Genomic DNA, 16,441 nt, shown 5'->3' with positions numbered 1-16,441 from the left:
AAGTGACTCCTGGTGCAAAAAGAAGTCCTAGTCCCCTCAGAGACATCCGTCTTTACACTTGGGTCAGGTCTTTCCTTTTCTGTTCTTGAGGCTAGTGCTGTATTTGTACAAGAGTAGGTCTTCTTTGTTTTTTCTTATTCTTATGTGTAGTGCATGAGAGAGAGAGAGAGAGAGAGAGAGAGAGAGAGAGAGAGAGAGAGATCCTAAAGACTTTCATTCCTTAGACGTAAGTTTCCAGGTAATTCTTTTAAAGCTCTTATTTTTATATTCCTGATTGTCAAAATAGAACATATTTAGAAATCAAACCCAAAACCAGTTGCTTGGCAAGAGACACTAGGATAGCTATGGTGGTGTTTACTTAGCACTTGATAGATGAGTCAGTGGTGAAGGAGTGTGATTCGGTACTCAGAGACACCACCCCATGGTCGGTCCTAAGCCCCTTTGGGGGGATAGGCAGTCTTTAATTACATCTGGAGCTCATTATTTCTTTTTGGAGGCTCTTTCCAGATCAGCTCCCCCATCAGCCTCCCATTGAGCAACAGAAATTCCAGATGGTTCCCTCCATATGCCAGAGCTCACTCTCTCAAGTAGGATAGATTGGTCATTGACGGAATAGGAGGAGAGAGCGGCACTCAAGTAGGAATAGTTGGGAAGTACTGGGGGGCAGTGAAGAGAGAGGAGGCCCATCCTTGGTATTTATTAAGTGCGTTATATAACTAGAAATGCCTTGAGGAATGTTACAGAGATGATGCCACTTGTGGAGAGTGTGGCATATTTGGTTACCAGCCACAGTCACACCGGGACAATAATCTCTACAAGTCGTCCATATAGCTTAGGACAGTTTGGCCTGGAAGCTTGTCTCAGTCAGTTTCTGTATGAAATGTGCATTTCCTGGTTCACGTCAGTGTCATCTCTACAATTGTGATACAAGGAGAACCCCTTTAATAGGAAAGGTTAAATGATATATGTTTATTTCAGTATAGCAGAATACTTTAGTATATTTTCCAATCAGAAGTACTTGGAAATAAAAATATTGGACCACATCCATTTAATTAAAGTATAGCACCACTTTAAGTCTATATAGCATTGTTTTATTATTATATCTGTATCATGTAATGGTAAGAAACACCTGTTACTCATCTTTCATCTCCAACTTTGTGAAAGGTTTGACATATTGCAAGAAAGCCAAGGAACAAGAGAGTTGGAGAGTTGAATCTAGGAAACTCGAAAGTGCAAAATATAACACCCAAAGAAACAATATTAATACTTCGCTTCCCTGGAGCCCATCTTTTCTCCCCTGGATGCTGTTGGATTATATGTATGTGTATATTCCTTGGGGTGATTCTGAAGACCTAGTGTACACTAAATTTTGTTTCAGATCCTGATAAAATAAACACAAGGGAAGAAGTCATATACTGGTCCCATGCAGTTAATCTGTGTGTGATTCCTAGGAAACTGGTTGGGATATTTGGAGTAGGAAGGACAATTCAAAGGGAGAGTTCCTTCAAGATCAGAATGTTCTAAAAGCAAAAACCCAAATCCTATGTATTTGTCATATTTTTACACAGGCGTAATCTTCAAGGAGTTATGTATGTGTGTGCATGTGTGTGTATGTATGTGTGCTTGTGTGCACATTAGTGTGTGTCTGCATGTGTGTGTTTCTGTGCATATTCTGTGAATGAATTTTATTTGGCTGTGTATATCGTTTTGTGTAATCAAGCTCTATATGCAAACATTGACTACAGTTCGGGACACGTGATGACCATTTGCACAGAACTTTAATCTTTAAAGGTCTTTGCTTTGAAATAACATTTTACTTCAAAATTGTGAACATGCTTAATGTATAAAACCTTAACATTGTCTTGATATTTTATTCTTTTGTTTGAATATTTTGGAAAGAGCCTGAGATGAGACTGAGATCTATGTCTTTATTTCTCTAGTGAGTCATTATATACCTGTTAGTAGTGTGATAGACTCTTGAATTGACTGTGTATGAACTAAATTCTCCAAAGCTGGAAATTCTTGTTTAATGTCTTTCAACATTATAATGAGCATAACTCATTTCTTCTATAAATGATTAGTGTTCTCCTCTAAAAAGAGGACAGGAAGGACAGACTCAGTGATAACAACTACCTAATATGCAATCACATGTGGTTGTAACTCAAATAATACATATTAGTGTTCTGACTTAAATATGTAGATGGCCTCTTGGGAGTATGAAAGAGTCTGGCTGTTTCTCCAGAGGCAGTAGTAGGGGAGATCTCTAAGGAGGAGGTGAGGAGTGCTTTACTGTCAGCTACAATCCAGGATTGTTCATGGAGTGCACAGTGCTGATGATGCTGGGCCATGCAGCTACTTCGAAATCTACCACTCAGCTCAGCTGAGAGAACTGAGGTGGGAGAAGGTATGGGCTAGGCTGAAGGTATTATAACAGAAGTTAGCCTCCAGGTTATTGGCTACAGTTCAATCACATGACTTCATTTAACTATAACGACAGCTGGGGTCTAAAACTGTAAACCCAGGAGGAAGAAGGAACCAATTAACTTGCAGCCTTCTAGTCTTTGCCACAGGAGGGCATGACTGGTCTTCTAACTAAGGAACTATGTAAGCACTAGCAAGACACTGGCTCAGGACAAGTTAATTTGCCTGGTCAGGTCCCTATGAATGGCAGAGTACATTGTTTTCTGCCATTAGAAATGAGATTAGACTAGTAAAAGAACTTTTTTATTTAAAAAGAAGATCTATAAGCCTGTCAGTGGTTGTGGTACTTGAAATTTAAGCAGAAACATTTATTGAGCACTTTTAATTCATGTTGAAGAGAGCAACACTTGATAATTTAGCTGACATGAAATATTTACTGTTTTAAGTGAAAATGTTTTATTCATACATTATTTTTAAGTTCAGGCAGAAATCTGTGATTATTTCTCTGGAAATTATACAGAAAAGGCTTTTCTGAGAGGGATGAAGGGAGGAGGGGTGAAGGGAGGAGGGGTGAAGGGAGGAGGGGTGAAGAGAGGAGGGGTGAAGAGAGGAGGGATGAAAGGTGGAGGGGTGAAGGGAGGAGGGGTGGAAGGAGGAGGGATGAAGGGAGGAGGGGTAAAGGTGAGGAGTATAAGGGTTTGAAATCACCCATCAACCCTACAACCATGCCAAGCAAATGGATATTTATATATACAATGGTTCTCTTCAGCACTTACCGTAGACTTTGTATTACATTGTGGAAATTAGGGAGTTACCATATTGTGTAAGCACCCTAATCTATTTAATATTTTAATACTCACAAAAGACTTATGAGGAAGTAGATACTATTTTCATTCCCATTTCACGGACAAGATAATTGAGACGTATAAAGATAAAATTGTTCTTCCATCTAGCAGATAGAAGAGGTGAGCTTTAGAACCAAATTGTCTTATCTTTTCAAGGCCAAGGCCTTAGCCATTGTTCTGTATGCCCTGAAACTGAGTCAAAATTGAGGATACAGGTATGACACATAGGGAGTTCATAACTTTATGTACTAATCTTGTACTAATTTGGGGTTGTATTTGAGGTATTTCAGGATATAAGCAAGATTTTTCTGACCATAACATTTATTTGCTACACATGACTGACATTCTTTCCTATTTGTTAGTAAGACTGCCTCATATAGAGTATTTGTTCTGGTTGATGTACCTGGCCTGACTCAGATATCAACACACGCAGCTCCTGAATTGCCAGAAGCATGAGACATCCCTGGAGGAGAGAAAGGGGCTCTTGTCTTAGACCAATCTCCGAGTGACCTTTTTTTTGTCTCCTGCAGACAAGACGGTTCTTGTGGATACTGATCTCCCCGTGCTTAGATGCCTCTATGTGATGGGTACCTTAGAATTCCCTGTGGACAGAAGCAACGTTCTGAGTGTGGCGTGCTTACTCATTGCAGGAGGGGAGCTGAAAGTAGGTGAGTAAATGCTCTGGGATTGGATTGGGAGGGTAGGGATGGTCAAGTTCTAGAGAAAGCATTCTTGGAAATGGGAGGTAGCAGGAATCTGTTGCTGGCACAGGCTGGGGAAGCCTAAGATTAGGGATGGATTTCTCAGGGTATGTTGAGATGTGGACAATGGGGACTTCTGGTTCTTCTTTTTCATTCTCTGTCCTCAATTCCTTTTTGTTGCCCTAGAGGGACTCTTAAGTCAGATAACATCGGACCAAACCTACCACAGCCTCATATTGACTGTTCGACTTTAAGCAAAATCCTCGGGGGACTTCGAGAATCTGTAACATGTACAATAACGGAATCTACCACAGGGTCATGAGATGTGTAAATAATCAGAGGCAGCTATTCACATGGTCTTACGTTAGGTGTTTGATATAAGACACTGTATGTTACTTTAATCAGTCAGGGTGTTTACATACACATCAATTACATGAACTTTTTTTTTAGTATTTAAGCAAGAGAACAATTTACATAATTATGTGTTTGGAATGGTGTAAAATATTTTTCCTATGCTTTGCTGTAAAAGGCAGAAAGAAGGGGCTGTTCCCAGGATCCAGATTTTGTACGTGTGTAAATGGTTATCAGACAGATGCCTGAGTGTTTGCATGTCAGGAACTCGACTGGCCCATGAGAGTGTCTTACAGGAATAAATACTCTAACCTGTCTCTTCTCACCATGGTTGGGAGACAGAGAGAGCTCATCAGCTCTGCGTTGAGAGGCCAGCACCACCCGGGGCATGGCACAGATTAGCGATGGCGGCTTAGGAACCTGGGCATCAGCAGAAGTTGTTCGGCCTAGTTGGCTTCCAGCTCTCAGAACAGACACGGTGCTCCCACCAATAGAGCCAATAACTCAACTGACTTTCCCAGCCACCTCATGCTGTTAGTCTTGGCAACAATCTTGTCAGCTGTAATTCCTGCTCTTTCTCCATGCGCTGCCTCAAATACCTATTTTCCCACTGTACACTTGTACAAGGTTTCTTTTGTTTTACCTTGGGTATTGGGACACTTAAGTCTCCTGCCTTTTAACGTGTTGCTTCTTTAGGTTATTTTTGCTCATCTCTCTACTCTGGGAAACATCAATATTCTGATATTTTCATTTCTGATTAAGACTCCCATTTGTTTAGCAGTCTCTAAAACACCCATCTAATCACTGATAGAAATACTTAATGAAATGAACTCTGCTTGTGTCAGCAAAAAAAAAAAAAGCGTTTGAAGCCATCATCTTATGACTAGAGAGTTCTTCTTTTCAGACTTCCGGGGTCACTTATAACTCATAACTTGCGGACTGAAATTTGTACCTTTGAAAGAAAGCAGCATCATGTCAGCCCCCAGTCTTGCTTTCGATATTTTGGATATTTTAAAATTATGTCTATTCCTAACTTGATTTTACCCATCACTAGATAATGGTGTATATTTTTTTCTCTCTTTTCCATCCATGTGTTCCAGGCCTAAAGGTTGCTTATTAGCACCCATCTGCCCACTCCTATGTGCGTTATGCCTGAAGGAAGACTTTCAACCCATCTGTCCACACCTACAGAAATCCCAACATGAGAGAGATAATATGTCTAGTTAGTAAACAAACTTAATAGATGTGGACATTGACACAGCATACTGCCAGAGCATATCTGCCCAGTGATACCATTTGATCCAAATCCTAACAGGGTAGAATTCTAGTTCTTGGTGGTTAAGATTCTGAGGCTGTAGATGCTGGCCAAAGATATCATCTGACTTAGATTCATAGAATGCTACACTTGGAAGTAAATTGGAGATCAAAGTTGCCTCAAGAACATCAGAGTCAGGTACATTATTTTCTCAGTGCTTGTCTCGCTAGAACATATGCGTGAGCAGAAAGTATAGCAGCTAAAGAAACAGGAAAGACAACTGACCATTGTGCTCTAGATACTGTTATTATAGTGACTGATAAATGCATCATGAGCAAAAAATGTAATAATAACAACGAACACCCCCACAATATATATTTATTTGAAAATATCTAGTTTTAGCTATGTATATTAGTGTGTGTCTTTGTGTAGGAATGTGCTTTTGGAGTCCAGAAGAGGGTCTCAGGCACCTTCTGCCACTGGAGTAGAGCGACAGTAATATAGGTAGTCGTGAGCCTTCTGATTAGGAGTGTTGGGTAACTAACTCAGGTCCTCTGTACTAGTCATTGGAATTCTTAACTGCAGAGCCATCTGTCCAGCCAGCATGCATATCTTAAGAGATGGTGAGATGGCTTCATTTTATAACCTGGACAACCTTTATCTAGTCTTTAACAACTTACCTTTTGGCTTTAGCTTTTCTTTTATAAAATGTTTATTACACACATTTATTCATTACATATGGGTGTTTATATGTGTGTTTGTGTGTGTGCAAGTGTGTGTGTGTGTGTGTGTGTGTGTGTGTGTGAGATAGTCAGAGGGGGGGCATTTAGTTTTGTGCATGTCATACTACACCTGTGGAGGTTTATGGACAACTCGTAGAAGCTGGTTCTCTCCGTCCACCATGTGGGTTATAGATCCTGGGAATTGAACTGAACTCAGAAGGTTATCAAGCTTAGTGGGACTGGTGGAAGGCCCCACTACAACATGCTCCCAAGTTTCATTAAATATGCCACGTACTAGAAGTTCATAGCTATGAACCATGAGTAACATATAGAATTACTTTCATGAATAACATTCCTAGATGAAGAAGTAAAGAAATTAAGCAAAAAAAGAGGAACCAAATCCTCTATTGTGATGATTTTCCAGTTCTGTTTATACATTTATTGTTTCTTCCTTTTCTCCCCTTTTCTCTTTTATATGTTTTTCTTTTATTGAGTGATCACCTCAGTGCCGGGCATTGCTTTTCCACTGAGTATTTCTCAGGGATAAGGAGAGAAAGCATCCTTGTGTTTTTTTTTAATTTGTTTTCTTGGGAAAACAAACCATGAGATTTACAGAAATGATACATTTAGATAACAGAGTGTGTTCTAAAGGAAACTAAGGACATACTCTGGGGAGGTCTAGGTTCCCTGTTGGCCATTATAAGTTGGGTGGTTAATAACGAGTAGTCTAAAGGGTCATGCAACCTCTGTTCAAAGAGATCAGAAGGATCTAGACCTACAGTGATTGGGAAAGACATTCTCAGCCTTGATGAACATCTCAAGCAAAAGGCTTGAGGCAGGACATTGCGTTGCAGGGTGGGAGGTGGAAGGGCAGCAGCTGGACTAAAGAACAGTGTAAATTAAGTTTCAAATTCTACTCTAGAAATTCACTGTACAGCTTCCATAACATTCTCCAAAAGTATTTGTTAGCTGGGAGTCTTCGCAACTGTAGAGAGCATCCCTTCACAGTTTTCATGAGGAAATTGATATTGGCATGTTTTTCTTATATATTTCAAAATCTTGTATTTGGTAAAGCACAAAACCATGAGCAGCCTCTCTCACATTTTTTTTAATCCTCCCTTCCCAACTTCTAGCAACTCAGCCTCTCCTAGGAACACTTTCCTGTGTCTATTAATAGAGGGCATTTGGTGTCTTATTTCTGGTATATTCTGCCTGTTATTCTTCCCCTTACTACATTCTCTTTACTAATATAATGCATTAGTTTTCAGGTATCCTCTTTGTTACATTACAGTGTTTAAGGTATGTTGGAAAACTTGTTATCTGCAGCTTCTGATAACGTGTGGACTGGTATACGGGGGAATATGGGGGAATATATGGAGTAGACCAAGGTCTACCTTGTCTAATGGTGCGTTTTCACCCCTTAGAACACATAGTGCTCACATGTCTACATCTTTGAGGCAGGACTCATAGTGTTAATGCTGAAATGACCATGATGCGCTCCTGTAAGAAAGGAATTGAGCAAGTAGGAAAACAGGAAAAAGTTGGTGACCCAACTTCAGTTTTTACAATCTGTCTTGAACCAATTAAAAATGCCAACACCATCTTTGGTTTGTTGAGTGCATTGACTAATCTGTGTGTGTTTGCACAGGAGCACCTGTCTGGCCATGTCTCCATTTATATATTCACATAAATGAGGAATTGCACCAATTCATTTACATGTGTTCCTTGTATCATAGTTACCATTGATGTTAGCATGATATTGACACAAATGTTCAACTCACTAGGGACTTTATGCTTTCAAAACTGCATGTGAATTTTTTTTTGGGTAATACTTTGTACAATGACTTCGGAGGTGGATAATCTGGAATAGCATATCTACTCAAATTACTGTCAAAATACTGAAAGAAAAGAATATAAATATTTTATTATGCATAAGTAATATGGAATATTGGTTTTTGTATGAATAGAAAATTTATATAAATATATATACTTTGTTTCATACAAATAAATTGAGTAATATATATTCTAATATGCATTGGTGGACACCAGACATGCAGCTCTAATAATTTTTGAATATGAACAGATTCCCTAAATGAGCAAGGTACACTTGCACACATTTGTGAACTGAGGAGACAGTATTTTATCGTTTCTCTGGCTTGTCATAGCCAAGTCATGTCATGAACTGCCTAGTTAGTTACTCAGTAGATTATGCTAAGAACATAGACTTTTATCCTGAAACTAGTCATACATTTTTTTAGAGCCATTTATCAGTGCTACCTCATTGTTGCAGCCAGAAGCCTGAGGCCATAGTTAGCATCTGGCTTTGATTGTCAGGAAATGAAGCACTAGGTGTATAGAAACTTCTGTCATTGCTTCCAGGATTGGAGCTTCCTCAATCCCAAGGAAGCAAATCTTCATAGTTTACTGCCTTCCAAACTGGAAGTTCTGCAAGACTCACTGGGTGACTAGGTAATAAGAAACAAACAAACCCAAGAAAACTATAGAATATATCCTTCAGCCTAAAGCCATGATATCATTGGACAAACAGAGAGTCATGTGCTTGATTGCTAAAAGCAATATATCAGGGATTAGAGAGAGATCTCAATGGTTAAGTGTTGCTTTTGCAGAGGACCTAGTTCAATTCTGAGCACCCACCTGGTGTCCCATAACCACCTGTAAGTCTAGATCCAGGAGATAAGACCAGAAATAGCATATCTACTCAAACTACTATCAAAGTACTAAAAAGGTATATTAACATTTTATTGTATAAGTTTTAAAATAAGATTTGCCATAGGAATCTTGATATTTGTCTGAATAGAAAATTTATATAAATGTATATACTTCCTTTCATCCAAATAAACTGAGTAATATATATTCTAATATGCATTGTTGGGCACCAGACACACAGCTCTTGCACATGAAGGCAAAACCCTCATTTATATAAAATAATATATCAGGTTAAAATAAATACTAATGTCTTCCTTCAAGCAAATACACTTCTAATGGCTAAGTGTGCTGCATGTATTTCTACAAAGACATGGTTTAGGAGAACTAAAGTGGACCAGACATCAGCCAATCAGACTTTACACTAACAGATTTCTAATTCAGGTAATGGTTGGCTAAAGTATTTTAAAGTAACATGGAAGATATATGCTTTCTAAATCCTATATTTAAAAATTTGTGTTTTATAAGTATAGGAAGCATGAAATTCCACTTTTGTTCTTGAAGAGTCCTAAAAGGGCCAAATATCTAAACATTAAATAATATAAGTTTTGGGGCTGGAGAGATGGCTCAGTGGTTAAGAGCACTGACTGCTCTTCCAGAGGTCCTGAGTTCAATTCCCAGCACTACATGGTGACTCACTACCATCTGTAATGGGATCCGATGCCCTCTTCTGGTGTGTCTGAAGACAACTACTGTTATACATTAAATAAATGATAAATAATACAGGTTGTGAGAGAACAGATCTTTAGGGTTCAGCCTCCACCTTAGAGAACCTAACCTCAGGTTGAACTCAAGTTAACTAAAGGCCGGTACCTAGCACCAGTATCCATGTTATCCCCCCACAAATCTGCCCCTCAAGTTACAAGCCCATCTGTCTCTACATTTCACTTGCTAACAACTACCAATCAGGAAATGAACAGAAGTTAAGTTTATGATTTGGCTCCCAGCACCAGCCAATTATGTTAAAGGCCATAATGCCAATTAGATGCATGCCAGGCTAGATAACCCGTTCTCGCCTCTATAAATGCTTGCCCAAAACTAGACTGGGGGCTGCACCCTCCCATTTCGCTGCGGCAGACACAACAGTATGGCCCAAGGCTGAGCTTGTAAATAAAGACCCTAGTGCAATTGCGCTGGCGCCACCTTGCTGGTCTTTTGGGGCTTGCGAACAGGCACCACAGTCTTAAGATTTGCCATAGAAAATACTATTTCTATTTCTATTTCTAAATGGATACCACTTTTCACAAACATTACATTATCTTTACATTTTTATTAATGCCTTATTAATCAAAACTAGTAAACCTAAAGAATTGTCTAATCTGTTCAATATCTTTAATATTAAAAGATTTCAAAATCAGTATTTTAGAATGTATGGCAGTTTCTTAGCTCACAAGGAAAAGAAAACAGGCAAAAGGCGCTTGTGTTATTTTGAGCTAAAATATGCTATGTTGTTAAAGCCAAGAAGGGCCAGACTTAACTGAATAAAGCCATGCGGACGTAAGGAGGTCAGTGAGTAAGGGCTAGGAGTGGTTTTCCAGGCAGAGGCGGGGAAGCACGTGTTTGGGGACTTACTGTGGCTCAGCTAAGGAGCACACTAGAAAGCGGGAGAAGAGGGGATTGTTCTACATGAACAGAAAACACAGGCAATGCTTCTCCTTGTTGGTCAATTCAAAACACTTACAAAACGTTTACCATTATTTATAAATACCAAGCCGAAGAACTTTGAGGATGTACTCCTCTTTGTTCATACCGAATTCTAAATCTTTAGTTCAGGTCCCTAAAAATACAAGAGGTTCGGCCACTTTCACGGACTGGAATTCAGGAGCGCAGTCGATTCTTAGAAAAACTATTAGAGTGAAGCCAGCTGTGGGTGGAAAATGGAGGATTGGGAAGAATGAAAAGGACTGTGAAGGGAAAGATCTGAAAAATTAGGGAATAACCTTGAATGCATTCGTTGATTCCAAGGTGCCGGCAATCACATTGATAGGGTATGCATAAGTGTAAACTAGCCTCATACTTGATTCTATCATGGATAGTTAACAAAATAATAAAAGGTCCTTTTCCATTTTTATATGTTTTAAATTCATGGATTCAATTGTACCATATCCCCCAAATCAATAATGGTTATCTTCGGTATCCAGAACTTATGTTCTTCCGTCTCCCCAGGTGATTTTAACATCTGGAACCAATTCTCTTTCCATTGCCCGCCATCATGCTAAGTAGTGGCAACTATGTCCTACATGTACACACACACACACACACACACACACACACACACATACACACACACACACACACACAAACACACACACACACCCTAGAATGGCATTTATTTTATCTAAGCCCAATGCCACTGCCTAATAGCTATGTGAGTTATCACTAGTTACTTTAACTCTTCTTGCTTCCATTTTCTCATGGAATCTCTGCAGTTTTCACTGAAGACCTTTAACGATACAGGGACATCATGTATGTGAAAATATCAGCAGCGTCTCCCAATATATACACTTCAGGTTTCAAAGCACCTTTACAAACTTAAGCCAAGATCCATGTACCTCATCCAGGACACTGCGTCTCAGCGCTAGTTACTCTTATTTACTGGTATCATGTATCCTGAGGAGAGCACACCACCTCTGTTGGCAAGACTGAGACTACATCAGGGACGGCAGGCCCCCAAAAGCTGCCCTCTCACCAGCGTTTACAAATCCAGAAGGCACCTTGTTGTAATGTTAGAATATCGCGCATTTCCCGCTCCTGTCCCCGCCCGGTTCTGAATCTTGGGCTCCATCTTTTTCCCTCTCCCATCTTAACAAAAAGAATCCAAACTCTGGTCTCTTCAGATTCTCAAAGATCACGGCAGGCTGACTAATTTTGCCCAGATTTTCTGCGAAGGCTCCACATGTGCTGGAGTTTGGGGTTGCATAATTGATTTAATCTCCGATTTTAGAGCAACGCGCACAACTCTTTGTGGGGCTCAGCATACATTTCTCTAGGGCAAAAAGTGTCCTACTTTTCCTCTCTGGTATCTGATTACTGCTAGGTCTCCTCCCCACCCCCCATCTCACCCCCCACCAAGGCTTTTCCCGCTGAAATAAATGAAATCGCAGTTGGAAAACAGCTTACTGGATAGACTTATAACAGCGAGATAAGAGCCACGCCAAGTGCATTTGCTTAACGGTCTCCTGTTCTTTGCCTCCTTTCTTCTTTGGGCTGAGATACTCTTGTTTCTAGGCTAAGGCACTGTGGCATCTATACAGACCAGGAGCTTGCCTTAGTGTTGTAGCAGAAACACCTAAGCCATGCATCCCACTGATTTTTCTTGAGTCGTGTCCTGCCCAGATTGATTTGTCTCTCAGCATCTTGCTATCGACACAGTAATGGCTGGAGAGAACGATCCCAGGAGATATGAATATAGCAAACCCCGAACGAACTTACACTATGAGCACAGAAAGTGCCAGTGGGGGTGTGGGAGGAATGCTTTTATGCTGCCTGAGCCAAAAAGGCTAAGCAAAATGACAAGTAGGTAATTTTGACTTTACCAGTTATTCTATACCGTATCTCTCAGTTCCCCAACCCCCATTTCCTTTGTTGTTGTTTTCTGGAAACTGGTAAACTGAAAAAGTCTTACTTGACGGTAGAAAATTCTGGTGAGAATGCTTCCATAGAATATAGAGTTTCAGGAGGACTTTTCTACTGGTTAGTTCTTCAACAATTGATTATGTAAGAATAGCATAATTTTCCTAGGTCATGTACACAAATAAATAATGTTAGCAAGTCCCTTAACAATTAAATTGTTAAGAACATGGCAGAAGAGGATGTCAGACACAAGTCCCATCTGCTGAGTGTCCTAGCATTATGCTTTTTGTATCCCAATGATGCTAACAGAGCTTATACAAAGCCATTTATTACTGGCTTACTAAACCACCAACTGTTTGAAGTCTTATACATTGCTACTCGGATAGATTAGGTAAATACCAGTCCTTATTATATGTGGATATTTATAGTGAAGGAAGAATCATACTTCTCAGGTGTGTAGGGAGCATTACATGCTAAACCATGTGGAGGAGACAATAATTCACATAACCTTGGTCACTGTATTAGCCAGGCTTTGCTGTAATAATGGTCTTTAATAAATAACCTTCAAGTCTTAGTGGTTTGTAAAATGAGGATTCATATTAGACAGGGTTGAACTTGGCTTGAGTCTGCATGCTATTCTCAGGGGTTTTCTAAACGTGTCTTCACTTGGGTACCCAAAGATGTGAGGAATTCTATGATAGAGAAGAGACGTGTGGAATACCTGGCACAGCTAGCTGACACCTTTTACCCTGTTTTACACCATTTCTACCTCATTTTATCCAAAGTTCACTAATTCGAAGCATTTTACCAAATCTTCCTGGATAGTAGGAGACAGTAAAGTGTGCTCTGAGCCAGTCTATGATGAGAAGTAACAGACAGCTGGTGAAGAGTGACCCAGCCTCCTTCAGAGAGGCATGTGCAACCCCATGCTTTCTGCAGTTACTTCGTTTATGTGACCAGTGCCCTTCCCCATACAGTGGTATCATAGCATTTACTCTGGGTCTCTCTGCATTTCAAATTATCTTGTTTTGGATGATGCTCTTTGTTTTCTTATCAGGTACTTTGGAAAACCCCTTAGGAAAAGACCAAAGACTTCTGATACTCCTCAGAGCCTCAGAAGAAATCTTCTGTGACCGTTTTGACGGAATACGTGTTGACCCTGGAACAATTGGTAAGAGTTAAGCATCGTGTATGTTACTATAACCTGTGTGTAATGGGTGTGTCTATGTTTTTGCATGAGAGACTGATAGAGACAGAGAGACCGAGACAGAGAGGCAGAGGAGTTCTGTTTATTAGATAGTGGCTGAATTCTGCACAGTTTATATTTACTTTTTGATGTATCAGATATCCAAAGTCCATTTATAGATACCATAACTGTGACCCAGAGCTGATAAACTATATATGTGTGATGGCCATGAAAACATTCATTACTGACAACATTTTCCTCCTACTGTCACAGTGTCATAGTATCAAATCCTAAATTCTTCTACATGAGAGTACTAAGACTGGGATATCTTGTGCAGACACATATGAATGTTTCCAAACCAAAGAGCAGTGCTATACAGGGATTATTTGCTTTGTAAAAGGGAAATTTCTATGTATGAAGCAGTTTCCCTCTCTTTTTTTATTTATTTTTTAATCTTTTTTTTGTTTGTTTACAGTCCAGACTTTTCATCCATTTCAAAACTAGGTCACTCGTATCTATATATCCTCCTTACAGAAGGAGAGTTGAAACAAGTCAGGTCAGAGTCATTTACTATGTTTTTCAGTACTATGTTGTCATATAGCCCAGATGACTGTGTTACTGTCAAGAGCTAGGATAATCATTTTATTGGATTTCCCTTTAGATGAACAGCTATCTCTATCTATCTATCTATCTATCTATCTATCTATCTATCTATCTATCTATCTATCTATCTATCATCTATCTATCCATCCATCTATCATCTATGCCTTCATATGAGAATTATGAACATTATGGGATACATATTCAGATATCATGGGGTTTGTTGACTTAGTTTCAAAATACCTAATAATTTCTGTATAAAATGTTGAAATGCTTAATAACTAACTTTTTCCTACGAATTCTGTTTATTTTATTATTTCCATGACATGGGTAGAAGAATTTTAACTTTCACAGTAGACGAAGAAGGACTATACTTGGAACACTTGATTTGATCCCTTTGTTCAGTGTGTGTAGTCACATTAGTTGAAACTTTCTGGTGGGAGTCCACACTACAGAGTGCGCTGACCCTAGCCCCAGCCACACGCTTCAACGAATGAATGTCTTTATAATTTTTACTGATAGCAATTAAAACAAAGAATACCCAATTCACAGAAGACTTGGCTTCTATGACATCATAAGCAGATGGCAGGTTTACTCATTGTAAGTAGTTTATTACCTTCTTGGAACAAGTAAGAACCAGAATCATTTTACAGTTAACCTTTGAGAATGGAAATAACCAAGAAATCTGCCTTTTTAGTTAATTGAATTTTCCGGATAATTTAGATTTTGAAGATATGATTTTTTTTTGTAACAAAAATTGTTGTTGGAAATTCCTCTAAATCATCCCAGGATCCTTTTTGTCTAGGTACTTAGCCCATGGTGAGTAAAAGGTGGTTTTAGTTTTGTTGTTTGCTATTTTATGACACGTGTTTATGAAAGTATATTATGAAGACCTGATTCTAGGGTGTGTTCTGAAAATAAAGTTCATCTGCATCTATTAATTCTTACTTTATTTTCTAGCAAATCTGTCTAAATTAGAGTTTAGAAGAAATTGCATACATTGGCACAAATACTTAATTAAGGTTTCATTAATTATGCCCTTACTATTTTGGGCCACATTGCAAATCCAAGGCACATTGTTGTTATCTCAATGATATTGTTATGCATTTTTATTCCTGCATTTTTAATAAAATATTATGAACATTTAGCTTGCTAAATTAGTGACAATGTTTCTACCTATGTAGGGCTATTCACATAATCCATTTGAGTGCAGGGTAAATGAAAACTTGTAGTTAGATGTACATGTTTATAGACACATATTTTTCATCTAGATTTATCTAATGAAATAAATGCACATATGGAAACACATAATTACTTTTTTCCTACTGCTTGAGTGCATGGTCACTGTTTTTTGGAAAACTATAGACTATGAGAAATTATACTTAATGTGGTTGAAAATAGCCATGAATTATTTTTGAATCTCAAAAAGGCATGGAGATACAGTCTGACTGTCCCTTGTAAAACTATAATTTGTGAGTCCAAAATAAAACAGAATATCTGTTCATGTTTCCCCTGATTATCTATAGTAAGACAAAATATTAAGTTTTAGTATTGAAAGCAATGGTAATAAAGAGCACCAAAAGCCCATCCTCAGGAAATAGAACAAGTCTTGCCACTTGGAAAATATAGTATAAGTCATAAAATACCAAAACCGACTGACTTCCAGGAGATCACAAAAGTCCTGAAGTCATCTTAATGGCAGACAGACTCTAATATGTGCTGGTTAGCCATTAGATGGTGTATATCTCAGTTTTTAGAGTGTCATTATCTGATATAGCTTTACTTTCTCTGTAGGTCTTTGAGTTATATTTTACCTGTTATAATAGAAATATTTGTTTTTTTCAAAGATAAGGTAGACACTCTTAGATATGGATTATATGTTGCATAGTTTGTGTAAAAAGATCTGAAACACAAGATGGAATTGTTTTCTGAGTGATTTGTTGATTCTTTAACTTTTCAGGAGTTTATGGGAAACTTCGCCTTCACAGCGCATATCCTAAGAAATCCTGGGTACACCTTGGAGCTGACATTGCCCCGGGAAATGAGAGGTAAGGAGAGAGTCG

At 38.8% G+C, this 16,441-nt stretch overlaps 1 protein-coding gene across 1 annotated transcript in view; it reads left to right on the top strand.

Annotated features, from left to right (window-relative positions):
• The window catches only part of Pkhd1 (PKHD1 ciliary IPT domain containing fibrocystin/polyductin), a 490,001-nt gene that overhangs the window by 309,953 nt on the left and 163,607 nt on the right, over positions 1 to 16,441 (top strand). The window contains exons 53-55 of the mRNA XM_087568149.1: positions 3,797 to 3,934; positions 13,650 to 13,763; positions 16,339 to 16,426. Coding sequence (XP_087424275.1) covers positions 3,797 to 3,934; positions 13,650 to 13,763; positions 16,339 to 16,426 — 340 coding nt within the window. The remainder of the gene's footprint in view (positions 1 to 3,796; positions 3,935 to 13,649; positions 13,764 to 16,338; positions 16,427 to 16,441) is intronic.

The sequence above is a fragment of the Rattus norvegicus genome, chromosome 9 (genome assembly GCF_021556685.1).
Source record: "Rattus norvegicus strain SHRSP/BbbUtx chromosome 9, alternate assembly SHRSP_T2T, whole genome shotgun sequence".
Taxonomy (NCBI): domain Eukaryota; kingdom Metazoa; phylum Chordata; class Mammalia; order Rodentia; family Muridae; genus Rattus; species Rattus norvegicus.
This window is presented reverse-complemented; position numbering and strand designations above follow the sequence as displayed.